Here is a 16,549-nt window from a genome sequence, read left to right on the forward strand (position 1 = left end):
GTGTGGTAACACAATTGATCTTTTGACAGGCTTCAGTATTAGTACTAAATTATGGATAGTAACTCTAGAATAACTCCACTTTTTAAATCTAAGGATACTTTGTAATTATTTTTTTTTCCTAAAGCTATGAGTCTAATTAGACTGTAACAGCTAGAAAACAATTCTACTTTGGGATATAAAGTTTGCTTTGGCTGTTGTGATACAGCTGCTGTTTGAATTCTGCTTTCTAAAGAGTAGTCTAAAAAAGACAGGAGAGCGTTCTGGCTTTTGGTGGTTTTTCTATTGCAGAACTACTTACTGAATTTTTTGCCTAATCCTATGCAAAGGTTTCTATCAAAGGAAATGTCAGATTTTCTTCTTTTTTTCTTTTTCTTTTTCTTTTTTTTTTTTTTTTAGCAATTGCAACCTTTGTCTCCTTACTTTGTTTCCTAAACCTATCAGAGACAAAGTTTTCGTACTCCCTCCCATCTTTCTCAAGTCCTGTACTTTGATAAAGCCTGTAACCTTTGAGCTATCATTGTATTTAAATTTATCTTACGCAAAAGGGTGAAAGGACACACAAGTTCAGTATGTAGGCTACCTGATTAATAAGCATCCTGTTTTATGCCCTGTCACTGAAGTTAATATAAATCCTAACTACATTTTGTAGACAGGTTTCTAGCTCAGGCTTTGCCACTGTTTTTATGAAGAATAGGTGTTGGACATCTGTTTGCTTGTGTTTGTATAGCTTCTCACTTTTTTATCACTCCTACCAGTTAGATCTTTGACTGTGTTGCCAAAGAGTTCTTGAAAACTCTGAAAGCAAAATTTATATTGGTAAAATAACTACTTAACTGTAAAAGCATGTTCTAAGCATTATTTTTGTCTAAGCAGTGTTTCCTAATATTCTTACAGCACATTTTTTCTGTCTTCCTAATATGTTCTCTTTTCTGGTCCTTGTTACACTCAAATAAACTTTTACGGCGGTTGTAGCTTAGTTTAAGCATAGGAAAACTGTTCTTTAATTTTGTAGAACATCTTGGGTTTTTTATTGTTGGAGAATCTGTGAGATCTCCATGACACATGTGACCAGTGTAGAGTCTGAAGCCACATTTGGTCTGCAGGAAGCTGTACAACTCTCACTAGTTTTGGGTCAACTACTTGTTTTCCAGCGGAAAGTAGAATAGGACACATTGTAGTTCTTATAGGTCTGACAGTTTTCAAGAATATCTTACAAAAATCTGAAAGTTCTTTAGAAGCCAAGACTTGAAGTGACAGGTCTTCAGTCAGTATGCGAGATATTCAGAAATAGGATTCACTTTCTTATTTTAAATTAGACAGACTTTCTTTGTGTTTCAAAATATCTGAGATTATATTTTCTGACTGGAACTTTTCTGTATGTCAGAAATGATGCATAGATTTATTTTTTTTGTAGTAGTAGTAGAAGCATAACTAATTTGCATTATTTTTACTTACAGCATGCTTTAAAAATATATTCTTTCGTATATATGTCAAATTGGTCTCTTTTAACTTTTCTGGCAGAGCTTGGGAAGTCTATAATATTTGTTCTTTCCAAATCACTATCATTAATGTTTTCCTAGTGAAAAGAGCAAACTCATTCTATATCAAATTATAGGTGGATGTAAGTTTATGAATGCAATTTACTGTGGGAAAAACTCTGTAAAAGAGTGACAGTGGTGAAATCAGAAAGCTTGAACTAGTGTTTTATATGTTCACAACTGTGCCTATAATCTCTTGGTATGTCTTTTGAAATGAAGAACTAGCTTCTGGTCAGACAAAAAAAAAGTACTTCTTGAAAATTCTTAAATCTTGATCTTGAAAGAATGAAAAGTATATTTTGGCTTTTGTGTACTAGGACTTCCCGAACCTTTACAAGCTGTGTTTCTGCTAAGGATAAAAATAGCGAATCCTGTTTCCTTAAGCTTCTAGAATAGAAGGAATTATTAAATTTGGTAGGAAAATAAATCTTGCAGTTATGTTTTTTTATAAACTTGAAGGTCAAGAAAGGGAAATTTACAGTGAAGAACAATCTGAAAACTAACACTGTGTTAGTTTTGCAGTGCTAATATATTTAAAATGCATTGTTAGTGTTTTGGGTTTTTTGGAGTAGTTTTCTATTTCTTAGCTGAATACTTTAAAGGTAAAATGCTCAAAAATAATCTATACAGTCATAATGTTGCTATGGTATTAATGTGTCCCAGATGTCAGGGATGCTTTACATTTCCGTATGCAGGAGTCTCTTAACTTGGAAATCTCAGTTGAAGTGGGATCAAATCTCTCATGTTCCCCCACTGAATTTCTCCCCTAATATACTTTCAGCTTCGCAGTAGGATGTGTGGTCACAGTTGATCCTTCTGAGTAGAACAGTATCAGTAAATCTCTTCTAAGTGTGTTCTGTCACAGAAGTTATATATATAATTGTCTTTTTTTTAAATCTTAAATATATTCCTTTTCTGTGGCACTTCATGGCTTGGGGTGTTTTAATGTTTTTGGCCTTTTTTCTTTGGAAATGTATGTGAAGTCACACTGGAAGAAATGTTTTTAAATATATTTTTGTTTGCAGTATTTTTACAGTAAGACATTCAAGTTATATGCATAGAGTGAACTAAAAATTAAGCATTAGGTGTTTCTTTGGTATTAACAACTATGTATGTACCTATGTGCTTTTTTACTTTTGGCTAGTTAACTTCCATTATTTGCTTTTACATGGTTATTTTTTACATAGTTACTTTTTTTGCTGGGACCTCTTATCAAGTTCTGTGGAAAACAGAAGCTTTACGTTGAAACACGCTCTGAATTACAACAGGACAGAAAGGAGGAAAGAATTATATACTTGCCAGTTTTGCTAGAAGGTGGGGATGGTGCATACTCTGAAGACGACAGGAATCTTCTGTTGGTTGCAGTTATGAAGGAAGTCATGATAGAGATTGTTTTAAAAATGTTTTGCGAGGCTTCAGTTGATGTAGCCTAGACAGTTTAAATAGAAAATATTTTTTATCTCAAGAAACAACTCTTTTTATTGGTTTTGTCCTTTTCCCATTGATCTCTCTCTTACTATTTCTTGGGCATATGCTTGCTTGCTTACTCGCTTGTTTTAGTATCATGTCAGTTGTTTCTCTTCCTCCCCCTCCTCTTTGCAGTAGAAACAGCTGTCAAGTCTTAGGGCTGAAGTGCTGTTTTTTCCCACAATCTTTCTTGACAGTTTCTTACCGAAGTTTTTAGGAAAAAAATCTCAGTCTCTATTTCTCAAAAATCTGCTATTTCTGAAGCACCTAACTTTAAATTATTTTGTTCCCCCCAGCAATTGATAGTTCCTCTACTACAAGCAGTGCCTCTCCTGTTCTGAACAATTATGATGCTCTGGAAGGAGGTGGCTATCCAGGTAAGCAGTTTATTACATACTCATTATGAAAATTTTTGTTTAAAGACTTACATATTTACTGTTTATGATTTTTTTTTTCTATTCTGAGTGCTGCTTATTGTTAATTAACAAGTAGGTGGAAGGAAGTGCTTATGAACAGCATGAGGGCAATCAGCAGAGAGAATATACCTGACTTTTTAAATCACTCTTCACAGTTTTTACACTGAAGTTGGAGTAACCATTTGATAAAACTTCCCTGCGTCATAAGTCATACTTTCCATTGCAATATTGAGGGTAATGCTGAAATTATCCTCCATGTGAAAGCAGGCATCTTTCTCTAGGTTATACTATATGCCTGATTGTGTTGACATTAGTAACTGGTAATAGTTGATATGTCATTGAAGTTTTGAGACATCAAGGATATCAGCTTGCAGACATGCTTGAATCAGGTTATTTTCTTCTTCCTTTAAATGATTAAAAAAAAACAAAACCAACCTGCTATTTTGCTTATTTTCATCTCTAAAAATACCAGGAATGTCAGGTCTGTTCTAAACGAACCTGATAGCAGACTGCCTCAATCCTGAAGTTTGCGGAGCTGCCATATGGGAGCAGGTGGAAAAGATGCTGTTCAATGCAGTTAAGATTTGAATGAATTTGGGGGCCTCCCCCTCTGGTTCTTTTATACTGCTCTGGCCTCTGAGAATGTCACAGTAGGTTGCTTAGTTTGATGGGTTTCTGTGTAAAGTGAAATGTCAAGTAAAATGCCGATACTGCTATCCACATAGGGTCTAGCCCATACACTGAAGCTAGAGGCATGTGGAGAGCAGAGGCATGGATGTGGGGTTATGAATTCTAATTTCTCAGGTAATAACTAACCATTTTGGTTCTCCTGAAGGCATAAAGAATAACAGAATCAAGTTTAAATTAGTTCAATCTGTTGATTTGATTGATTTTTCTTTTTTTTTTTTTTTTTTTTTATAAGATAGTTTTTTGTTAGTAGCTGCCTAGCTCTATGATCATCTTCCCATGTACATCCTCTTTAACAGCGTAATTGCAGTAACTGATAATTTATTTAGTCAGTGCAGATACACATCTTAATAGATAATGCAAAAACTTAAAATGGAAGTTTTGTTGATTAAGCATTTAGGACTTGACATTTAAATTAAAAAAGAAGTAGTAATACCTCAATTCAAAAAGAATTCAATACCTGTGGGTTTTGCTTTTTTTTGTTCTTCCAGAGACACGTTCTGTGACCAGCAGCCCAGTTCCTGCTTCATCAGCCCCACAAACACCAAAAGCTTCTAAGCCCTTTGGTTATGGATATCCAACACTGCAGCCTGGCTACCAAAATGCAGCACCTACTCCTGTGCAGCCCAGTAATCCAGGACACCATCCTGGGTTTCAGCACTATACACAGGTTTGTATTTTTAATGTCAAAGTTACTTCATGAAATAACCGCATGGGAAAAGTGTTTTCTACAGGATATATTTTTTTAATTTCTTTTTTTTTTTGCATGTGTCTGTATTTTATTTTTTTATAATTTCTGAGACAATAAATATTAAGTGTAATATTGATATCATAGTTCTGCATCCTAACTTCTTATTAGAATGCTTTTGAATTGAAATTTTAAGTATATCTCCGAAAAGTTATGCTTAACAATTTTGCTTCACCACTTACTACCAGCAGCCACAATTTTAATGTTTGGGGTTTCAAAGAGCTGTAGTTTATTGATAGGAAACCATGAAGAAACATAATGAAGTACTTCATCAGCAAAACCATGTTTGATCAGAGTGCTAGTGTGGGCTATGATCTCAAGCATTAAATCACCTTACAAGCGAGACACAGAGTTCAGAGGAAATAGCTCTGCAGAGTCTGTGCTGGGTGCATGGTGCAGCTGGTTCCCCCCATCTGTTCTTTTTCCTAGTAAAGAGAGGAACAAGCACTCAAGTACAGTCACCTGGCTCCTGATGCACATGTGAGTCACCTAGAGCAATGAAATCTGACGAAGAGGCAGATACTGAAGAAAAATACAGATGCGGAAGGAGGGCAGAGAAGTTAGGCTCTTTTCAGGAGTACGAAGTGAAAAACCAAAACCCAGTAATTACAGGTTGCAGCAAATTAAATTCTGGTTGGACCTATAAAGGAAAACTCTTCAGAATAAGAGTGGGGAACAGATCATGCTGTGAAATCATCAATCTTTAGATGTTTTTTGAAACTCAGCTGGACAAGACTATGAACAACATGATCTAACTTTGAAGTTAGCCTTGCTTGAGCTGGGCGTTGGACTGCCAGATGTCAAGCGTGCATTCCAACTTAACCTAACCTTTTCTCTTCTTCTATAGTATTTTGGTTTTAATTTAAAAATAAATGTATTTTTAAGTTTTTGTAGCTTGGAAAAGTTACATTGTAACCTTTTGGGAGGAGAGGGGGGATATTGTAAGCCTTCTAGTAACTTGTTTTCTTATGCCTGGGAAGCTTGAAGTTTTATGTGTGACCTCCAGTCTTGATTTGTATAATGAATTTGAATTTTGTCCATTGATACGTATTTGAGTGTTATGTCAATTTTGTCTTAGCATTTTTTTATTTCTACCATACAACTCTTCTCTTGTTTGAGTATACTACTAATTACTGCTGTCTCTTTTTTTTAATACATGTCTGGAAGAATTGGGATTACAGGAATATTTAAGGTTGTTATTTAAACATGACTGTGTGTTTACCTATTTGCAATGCTCTCACTTTTTTTCAGCAATATCCAGGTGTGAACCAGCTGTCCTCTTCCATAGGAGGGTTAAGTTTACAGCATAGTCAGCAGCCAGAAAGCTTGAGACCAGTAAACCTCACACAAGACAGAAATATTTTGCCTGTATCTTCAGTTCCAGCCCCTGTGCCTAACTTGAATTCTGATCTTAGGAAATTAAACTGCAGTCCAGAGTAAGTGTACTTTGTCTAGAACAGCATTTTCCAGTGACTGATAATTATGTATAGTGTCAAAAAAGTCTAAACTGACTCCTGACTTTAACTCTTTGCAATGAGCTAATATAACTCACTTGAAAATAAGTTTATCCTCTTCATCCCTATATAAATGTTGAAATTTGCTGCCATCAGAATGCATTGAGTTTGGCTCACTTATTACAACATCAAATCTGCTTAATCTTTGCTTTGTTTTATCCATGTAAAGAAAAAATTTATTCATAAACTCCTTATTGTCATGCAGTACATCTCATAGAATATTTTTATAATATTGCATAGGACTTTTTTCCCGAAAATTATAATGATCACGTCTAAGTACACTGAATAAACCGAACACATTTTACTGTGATAATTGTAATCATGATTACAATTATCCTTTCACCTCCTGTTAGCATTAAGCAGTACGCTTTATTGTCCCAACTCAGGTGCAGCTAGATACAATGGAAACTGCTGTCCCTCAAAAATCTTAATTCTAATTACAAAATAAATTTTATCCATTGCCCCATACTAACTCAGCTTACTACCCTAGTGGCAATGCATGTCCCGTCAGAAAACAGAAATCAGAAAATGCGGGGTCTCAAAGTGATTCTAATGTGTGGAACACTTTGGACAGCACTGTTTGTGCATTGGGATTTTTTAGTGACTTTTTATATCTTTTAAGCTCACCTTCCACTTCAAGCAAAAGAAAATATTGTTACTCTCTCAGTACTTGAGATCCTTTTGTACTGTTTTATCAATATTATTTTTTGAGAACTAGCAAATACTGTATTCCTTCTTTAGTTCCTTCATCCCCCTAAAAAACTCTTTATAATTAATAAAAAATACAGCATTTTGCATTGAGCATTGTATCTAAAGCAGTTTTACCTCTTTATTGCAAGTTTGATATACTTGCATTGCTGAACTACTAAACTGGGGAACAGGGGAGTATATTTTTGTTTCATTTCTTTAGAAGGCTTTTTTTTTTAATCTCTTTGATGCGTTAGTTTTGTTTATTTAATCAGCTTTGTAATACAGGATTTCTTAGATTTCAGAGTTTTTTAAGATCAGGTGTTAACACAATGTTTTAAACATCTTTTAAAATTCTATTTTCAACAATGTTTTTCTTTCTTTTCAGTTCATTTCGATGTACATTGACAAATATTCCGCAGACACAGGCTTTGTTAAATAAAGCTAAACTTCCTTTAGGTTTGTTGCTACATCCCTTCAGAGACCTAACGGTACAGTAGCTTACTTTTTCTAATAGATGTACTTAATATACACATTTGTATTATTTTTGTTCAGACAATAAAATATAATGAACTGTAAGGCCTAAGTTGTTTGGGACTTAGGAGGAGGAGAAGAAAAGCCTTGATTTGCTACCTCATTTTAATTCATGAGGGAAAAGCTTTGGACAAGTCCTTCAAAATTCTTTCCTTATTCTTGGAAATCCTTGCTTGCCAATAGTTCTCTGAAGCTCTGAATTCCTACTCTGTGTTGGGCTCAACTGTCAATTATCTCTCAAAGTTATTGACAGTGCCCTCTTGGTGACAAGTGCTTATGTTGAATGTGTTACTGGCATGATAAATGCTGTCAATACAAGGTAGACACAATGCAAGGTTGTTCATAAGTGTTAAGCAGCCTCTCTCCATTTAATTTATTTGTATTTATGTGTAAAGGTAAATAACTGTCTGGTATGACTTCTTTTCATATGATGTGTGCTTTTAGTGTAAAGTTTGCTCTCTGTCATGTTTAATCACACAAAGTTGTCCTGTCTTTCGTTATTCCTGTTACTATAGTAGCTGTGTCATTGTAACTGTATAATTTAAAGTAATTTCAGTAAAGATCTTACAACTTTTGATTTTAATTAAGAAATAATTAAGATAATAAATATTATTTCTCGGGATTTTAAAGTGAGGGGTATTTTTAAGGGACATCATAATTACTCTAAGAAAATTAGCTAGAAAAAAGGAAATAATGATAGAATATCTAGCCTTATGAGGCTTTTATGCACACTACTGCACCATAATGTTTTCTACAAAATGTATTGTGTACTTTTGTTACAGTTTTCCATTGTTTGTTTTTAGCAATTGCCAGTAATAACATCAAGTACCATAGTGAGATGCAGATCCTGCAGGACGTATATCAACCCTTTTGTTTCTTTCATTGATCAAAGGAGGTGGAAATGCAATCTGTGCTATAGAGTTAATGATGGTGAGTCTTTGTAGCAAGAGAAGCTTGCATTAATAAAATCTCTTTCAAGTATTTGCATTATATCAGTCCATGGGATTCTTTAGATTAAAATGTACATTAAAATGACAGTGTTCCTAAGGTGGGGTTTGGGTTTTTTTAAAAAAGCTCTGGATCGTAAGTCAAATGTTCTGTGCATTTTCTGAAGCAAAAGGTGGTTTTGCAGTTTTCTGGGAGACAGAGAAATTGTAGTCATATTATCCTGATTATAATAGAATCAACTTACTCCATTGATTGTTGTTGCAACATACAAATGGAAACATGATGACAGCTGATACTGTCTGTGATCTAGGACAGAGGTTATGAGAAACAGTAGAAGTTGAAGCTTATTGTTATTGTGAAATGCTCTATTTGCATTGGTGTTTTAAAGCTGGGGAGATACTGTTGTTTGAAATAGGCCTTCTTTTGTTTCCAGTTATTTAACTTTGCTGTTGCTTGAGATACTTGAAAAGTTCCTTTGTTTTATGTATCCTTAATGTAAGTCTTTTTCTGTTGTTAGTGATAATTGAAATGTCTGCATTAGTTTCCCTTTCCTTTGGCTGCCGTAATACTTTTTATTTGCTGACAGATATATAAACTTTCTTGAAAAAATAAACCCAAATTTTTTTGTTGTTTATAGTTCCTGAAGAATTTATGTATAATCCCCTGACGCGATCTTATGGAGAGCCTCACAAACGGCCAGAGGTCCAAAATTCTACAGTGGAATTCATTGCCTCCTCAGACTATATGGTAAAAAATGTTTTCATGGTAGCTTCAACACCGATTATTAATAATGCATGTTAATATAAATGCATTTGCAATTAATGCTGCTTAGTGCTCCAGTGATGTGTATTAATTTTCCTGTGAAGGTCCTCTTAACACCATATAATAGTTAAAATACTTATTTTGAGTTTTAGTAAATTTGGATAGTTAGATGCAGTTGCAATGCATGTAGTTGTCCAGTGTAGTTTAATGTAGCATTAGCCTGATTTAAGTTTGATGCAATGTGGGTTTTGAGTTTCTCCCTCATTTTGAAGACATTTTGAAAGACCAATGGAATAATGAGGGAATTAAGTTGGGTTCAAATTTTTTGTTGATAATTATGTAGAAATTATTCTAACTAGGAGTCAATCTACAATTACTGTGATAGTAGTCTTGTCTCCAAGAAAGATAAACAAGGCCTGAGAAAAGGCCCTGTTCATAATGACATTTATAACAGCAGAAATAGATTTCTTGTCTTTGAATTTAAGTACTGTGACCAAGACATTTGGCAATGAATAAATACAGCTTGTTACATGGTTGGGAGGAGTATGTAGGTAGAATATTTTAATTCCATTTAATGGATTGCATTGTGCACATACTGAAAGAACAGTTGTGTTTTGAAGAGTGAATTCCATATCTGGTATGACAGAGTCATGTTTGAGCTGACTGTTGGAAGGAGAGACTAAAATACCAAATTTCTGTTTGGAAGCATAGCATTATATACTTATTACATATAGGAACTATTGAGCACTGGGAATTTTAGTTAAGTCTATCCGCATGACTTCTAGTTAGTAAATCAGTTTTATTGCATAATGTATACCTTGCTTTTTTCTAAGTATTCCCTTTTCCCGCTTCCCTTTGTAATGACTAATCATTTTTAACATTTCTTTAAATATGATTTTGAACATTTTTTTTTTATTTTTATTTTTTTTACTTTGTAGCTTCGTCCTCCTCAGCCTGCGGTATATTTATTTGTTTTAGATGTGTCTCATAATGCAGTGGAGGCTGGATATTTGACAATAGTCTGCCAGTCATTGCTGGAAAACCTAGACAAGTAAGAATATAAATAAACTTTTCAAATTAGCTAATGTGTTATTATGAACAATACTAACATACAGTTTTGTAGAAAACTTGCATATAGTGTTCTGATATTCTGTCCCTAAAGGACGGAAGTTCTGCTGCCCGAGATTCTGATGTGCAACTTGCATCTCTAAATAAACCTGAACTGCTGTTGAAGCAGTTTACATGATGACAGCTTTCTTCCCTGCATGTGGTTAAAGGTGGATCTGCAAATAATTTACTTATTTATATGCAAAATATATGTTGCTGTAAATTCTAGCAACATGGTGATTGTTCAAACTTCTATAAACTACAGTCTTTCCCCTTGACAAGACCAACAAAAATAACTAAATTACAGAGACTAAATTGGCCTATTCTTTCTCTGAAATGGCTGAGGTGCTGTGTCCTGAAATATTGTAACCACTCATGAGACTGTCTGGAATGTCTGACAACCAATTGTCTGGTTTTCAGTTTGGTCTTTTTCAGATCACAGCTACACAGATGTACCTGTGCTGCTTTCTATCTGTTCTCACTTACTTTCGTACTGGAACAGCATGTATGGGATTGGTGGTGGTGCTTTATGAGCATGGGTTAATAAACTTTACTGTTTATGTCTTTTGAAAACTAATTTGCATTCTGTTGAGATCTCACTCTGAAAATTGTTTTCTACAAGTGTTTCATAGGAAACTTGATTTTAATTTCCGATAAAGATATCAAAATGTACAGTGAGTCTCAGAAACATGATAAATTATTTTAGGAAAATGCATAAAATTCCATACAAAGTCTACAGGAATGCATCCAGTTAATTTGTATATCTAGATGGTAAAACCAGTGTTAGCTGCTATTGCTTTTGTTCACCGTCATGGTTTCCAGCGTTTGCTGTTTTAACTGAGAAATCTCATTCAGTTTTTCTTTCTGTATTTCTAATGGCATATATAGGAATATGAGCCACGTGAGAAATAAGTATGTTGCATTGTAGAGAGACTGGATTTTGGTTTAGGGCTGTAAGTACTCTTTAACTATGTTAGTAAATGTGGGGTTTTAATTAAGAGAAAGTAGAACAAACTATTTTCTGTTAAAAACTGTAAAGGCTACCTTCTGTCATGTCAGTGTAATGATTAAACAAACCTACTAAGTTCTGACTTGGAACAAAGCATCAATATATTTGTGGGTGCTTATCTGTAACAGTCCTGTAAACTGTATCACTATCCCAGCTTTTTAGAAAATACTGAAGAATTATTACTTGTATTCATGTTTCAGATCTCCTTTCTTTTGTTCACCCTTGATACATGAACTGAGTTTTCTGCTAACATCAGCAGGAGCTATATCTACATATGTATCTTGAGAGATAAATTTAGGGTTTAATTGGTTGTTTGGTTTTTTTTTTTAATGCTTCAGGCTGCCTGGAGACTCGAGAACAAGGATAGGGTTCATAACATTTGACAGCACTGTTCAGTTCTACAACTTGCAAGAAGGTTTATCGCAGCCTCAGATGCTGATTGTCTCAGATATCGATGGTAAGTTGAAAGAAGATGGAAACTAGATTTTTAAAGAACTATTTTTATTTATTTATTTATTTTTCCCCCAGAAGAAAGATTAGAATCTCTCCAATATTCTGGGATTATGTCAATTTTATTGAATGTAAAGGGAATATATTTTCAAAAAATAATCTTATACTAACTACAGAGTAGGTGGCATTTTAAAAAGTGAAATTTGAATTTAATTTTGCTTTGAATAAAACAAGCTTTGTATATACTGTCTTATTCTCTCTAATACAAGTATCAGAAAAGTAGGCTGTATTTTATGGTACATATAGCAGTGGGCAGTGAAATGTTTTATTCTATTTTGATGTTTGGGGGTTTATTTAATGAGATGCTTTTTTCCATTCTCCCTACAGATATTTTCCTACCCACACCAGATAGTTTACTTGTAAATCTCCATGAAAGCAAAGAGGTATGATTACTGAAAACATGTCATTGAATGTAGAAAAACATTAAATAAAGAAGTTCCTTTTAAACTTTGAGTTCATGCCTATCTTCATAATATGTAATTTCAATGCTACTTTTTAATTATGTTGTTTGTTTGATGCATCATAGTTTTTAAATTTATTACTTTGTTTTCCTTAGTGTGTTGAAGCTAAACTGAATTTTTTGTCTACCAATTGTTCCACTTCAGCTTTTTAGAAATAGCAGAAAATTTCAAGCTTGCAAAATCTCATAAACAACTTTCAATCTGTTCTGCAGCTCATAAAAGATCTACTGAATGCATTACCAAATATGTTCACCAATACAAGAGAAACACACAGTGCATTGGGCCCTGCTCTTCAGGCTGCATTTAAATTGATGTCTCCAACCGGTGGTCGGATATCTGTGTTTCAGACTCAGTTACCATCTTTGGGAGCAGGGCTTTTGCATTCCAGAGAAGATCCCAATCAAAGGTCAAGCATAAAGGTACAAAACCTTCCTTAAATGTTCATCTCATGAGACTAGGGAGTGGCCGTGTCTTTCTGTCTTGCGTAGTTCTGCAAATCAACTCTTGGGTTTTGTTTCATAGCAATGCACTAAATTTTAATTATTTGATGTCTATGTACATTTAAGATCGCTAGTTTATACATGTGTGTATGGTATTGTTTTAGAGTTCATGAGCTGTCTTTTGGGCCTTTGGTCAACAGGTTTTCTTGGCAAGCAAAAGAAGCTTCAAATATCTCTGACTCAGTTAATATCAACCTGGGTTTTGGACCAAAGCATGGATATATTTAATTGTAGCCCCCAAACATGACTGCTTACTATATTTATGGCCTTGTAGTTTACAGCATTCAGTAAGTGCTACATAGGCACATGAATGTTTATTTGTATGAGAATTAAATGTCTTTGAAAGTTTGTAGCAGTTACATTATGATACCTTGTAGCAGTTATTTTAGGATACTTTGTATCAATTACATTAGGGTACATACTTGCAAAATAAGTGTCATAACTATTTGTAAATGCAAACTAAGAGAGTAAGGAGCTTGAGATAAATAATTTCTGCAGGTGGAAATGCCTATAAATTATTACTTAAAGGAAACTTCCTTATGATATTTTGCTACTGACTAGCATGTCTTTGCCACATGAAGTCATAAGAGAGTACAATTGTTGTCTTAACTCTTTCCTGTATAATTTATTCACCAAAGGTGGTACAGCATCTTGGTCCAGCAACGGATTTTTATAAGAAGTTGGCACTGGACTGTTCAGGCCAGCAGACTGCTGTGGACTTATTTCTCTTAAGTTCACAATATTCTGATCTAGCTTCTCTTGGTAAGGAGTACCTCACATACGCATTCACTTTTCCACACTGTCTGTCTTCAGAAGCACAGGCTACGTTGTGAATTCTTAAATCATGTCAGTCTTTATACTTTGTAAATGCAGCTAATGCTGCAAAGGAATTGACTTTAAAGTTTGTAGCAGTAAAGAATAAGTACTGAATTGCTTATATCGGACAATTCTGGGATTTCACAGTTTTAAAAGAGAAGGTACTCTTCTGTTCAGGAAGAGGAAACAGATGCCAAGAAAGTAATAAAGTTTAATCATGGGGGTAGAAAAGACTTCTCATCTTTCAGTATTAAACCAAGATTTGTCTCTGCATGCACACTTAATTTTGCCTCTACACTGTTAACTATTTCTGCATGCACTCCTGTCTTAGCCATCAAAAGTAGCATGCTTATTGCAGTAAGTTTATAATTAGATCATTGCATATTGGGATGACTCATTGCTGAGTCTGGGCCAGTTCTTGTTGTCTTACAGATGTGGGTCATACCAAGAAAAAGATTAACATAGCTGGGACTTGCAGAAGGTTGGACAGAGTTTTTGTGTCCTGACTTCACATTTAGGTTTTACTTCTTAACTATATCTTTTTCTCCTTCACAGCTTGCATGTCCAAGTATTCTGCAGGGTGCATCTATTACTATCCATCTTTCCATCGTAACCATAATCCTGCTCAGGCTGAAAAGTTGCAAAAAGACCTTAAAAGATACCTTACGAGAAAGATTGGATTTGAAGCAGTTATGCGCATAAGATGCACAAAAGGTATGTTTGAAATACTAGTACGTATGGAAAAGTTGGTGAAAGCATGTTAGCTGTCATTTTGATGTACTTATTGTTTAGCAATATGAAATTTCAGGTTATTTCTATTTCACTGAAGGGTAATAAAATAGTTTTTTATGTAAGTTACGTTAATTTTTGCCATTTGTTTTTGTTTTGTTTTTATTTTTACTTAAAATGGCACCATCTTGCTTCAGCTAAGTTGACATTGTCTAGTGTAAGAGCATCGTTCAGTTCAGTGTCCAGAATCTGATATGAACTGTACAGGATCATGCTAAAATGTCTAATGAGTCAAATAATTGATTTTGCATGATAGTTAGAATAAGCATTTTTACTATTTTCTTAAACTTATCTTGAGGACTGTGGATTTGAATTATTGATAATTTTTCATGCTATTGTAGCCTCACTCTGAATTATTTAATCTGCTTCTAGGTCTTTCAATACACACTTTTCATGGGAACTTTTTTGTACGATCTACTGATTTATTGTCCCTTGCCAATGTCAATCCTGATGCTGGATTTGCAGTACAAATGTCCATTGAGGAAAGTTTGACTGACACATCTTTGGTTTGTTTTCAAACAGCTCTTTTGTATACTTCCAGCAAAGGTAAACAAATTCAAATGATTGGCCACCCAGCTTTTTATTGTTTCTTCTAACATAATGTTAGTTAGTTCCACATAGCTAATTCCACAGCCTTTTGTTGTTCTCTATACCCTAAAAGAAATTTGTTAGGGATAGGGAGCCTACTTGGCAGTTAATCACATAACATAAATCTTTATAAACTCTATTTTGATGGGAAATGTAATTTATCTCCATCCTGTATAAAGCCGATTCAGCAAGATCCCTGTACTTTGAAGGCACACTGTTGTTATAAGCAATAACATGTTTGTCATGTGCTTTGTTCAAAATCACAGACCTGTGATAGATTAGAGCTAGTTGCTAGTACATTTTGGGGGCATAAAGAATAGCTGCTAATTTCTGTTGTGAAAGATGCCACAAAATTTTGGGCTGGAAATCAGTGTACTTCATTTGTAGGATCAAGACACTTTGTGGATGTTACAAACTAGTTTGCATTACAAACTTGTGCTCGTTAATAAGTTGAATACCTTAGAGAGCTGCATAATTTGAACAGGTGAAGAGACAGGAACAGGAGGTTGTGTTACAGCAATTTCCTGATTGGTGCATTTTTACAAAATGGATGCATCTTAGATGAGAGGAGGTATTCTGTAATGACTGAATTAGTACACCTCTACCAGGAAATACTGCAAAATGATCTCTACTTATTTTTATTAGGTGAACGTCGAATTCGAGTACACACACTTTGCTTACCTGTAGTAAGTTCACTGGCTGATGTATATGCAGGAGCAGATGTACAAGCAGTTGTATGTCTCTTGGCAAACATGGGTGAGTACAGATCAGGAAGATTCAAACTTCAAGTATCTTTTTCTGTTCTTACTTTTGACAGTGGTTTAAATGAAGTAGTGAATGAAGCCTGAGTATTGTGGCAAAAGGTTGGAATGGAAGCCTGAGAATACCAAAAATAACAAAATCAAATTTATACAAAAACTGTTAACTCTGAAATATTCCTTAATCTGAATACTTAGTTGACTTTAATTATTTAAAAGGAGCCTTTTCTCCAGAGTTTATTAAAGGACAAAAAATCATAACACACTTGCATCAAAACTCTCATTTTTGTATCATTGTCACTGCTGTTATATCAAACTTTACCATTCTGGTGTTACTTAAACAGTGATACAGTTTAGTGAGTTGCTGGAGACGAAAAGGGAACCTCTGACAACAAGGTATCTGAGATATGCATTACTTTTGTATGTTTCTATCCTGCCATTGCTGGGTGGAGGATTCTTACTTATCCCCTACTTCTGGATCATAAGTAGCTGTTTCATAGACTGATCTCTGCCATTAAATATGCATGGCTCTGTGCAGGATTTTAATAGCTGCTATGTTGCGTATTAACGATCAAATAAATTAGAAGAAATAAATAGCATCTCTTCTTGAATGCACAATTAGTCCAGCAGGTGGCTTCCTCCAGCCAAATGATTTGCAGCCCTTTCTCAGTAGAGAGAGATGAAGTTTCATTTGCACTAATCATAATTAT

At 34.4% G+C, this 16,549-nt stretch overlaps 1 protein-coding gene across 8 annotated transcripts in view; it reads left to right on the forward strand.

Annotated features, from left to right (window-relative positions):
- The window catches only part of SEC24B (SEC24 homolog B, COPII coat complex component), a 48,784-nt gene that overhangs the window by 21,948 nt on the left and 10,287 nt on the right, over positions 1 to 16,549 (forward strand). For all 8 annotated transcript variants that reach the window (XR_013958883.1, XM_080639068.1, XM_080639071.1 and 5 more), the window contains 14 exons: positions 3,302 to 3,382; positions 4,600 to 4,778; positions 6,108 to 6,292; positions 7,446 to 7,548; positions 8,395 to 8,521; positions 9,177 to 9,286; positions 10,240 to 10,352; positions 11,756 to 11,874; positions 12,255 to 12,310; positions 12,601 to 12,807; positions 13,527 to 13,650; positions 14,260 to 14,418; positions 14,866 to 15,039; positions 15,727 to 15,837. Coding sequence is in view for 7 of the 8 variants with exons in the window: in XM_080639068.1 (XP_080495194.1) it covers positions 3,302 to 3,382; positions 4,600 to 4,778; positions 6,108 to 6,292; positions 7,446 to 7,548; positions 8,395 to 8,521; positions 9,177 to 9,286; positions 10,240 to 10,352; positions 11,756 to 11,874; positions 12,255 to 12,310; positions 12,601 to 12,807; positions 13,527 to 13,650; positions 14,260 to 14,418; positions 14,866 to 15,039; positions 15,727 to 15,837 (1,848 nt within the window). In the remaining variant the exon portion in view is untranslated. The remainder of the gene's footprint in view (positions 1 to 3,301; positions 3,383 to 4,599; positions 4,779 to 6,107; positions 6,293 to 7,445; positions 7,549 to 8,394; positions 8,522 to 9,176; positions 9,287 to 10,239; positions 10,353 to 11,755; positions 11,875 to 12,254; positions 12,311 to 12,600; positions 12,808 to 13,526; positions 13,651 to 14,259; positions 14,419 to 14,865; positions 15,040 to 15,726; positions 15,838 to 16,549) is intronic.

The sequence above is a fragment of the Psittacula echo genome, assembly GCF_963264785.1.
Source record: "Psittacula echo genome assembly, chromosome: 1".
Taxonomy (NCBI): domain Eukaryota; kingdom Metazoa; phylum Chordata; class Aves; order Psittaciformes; family Psittacidae; genus Psittacula; species Psittacula echo.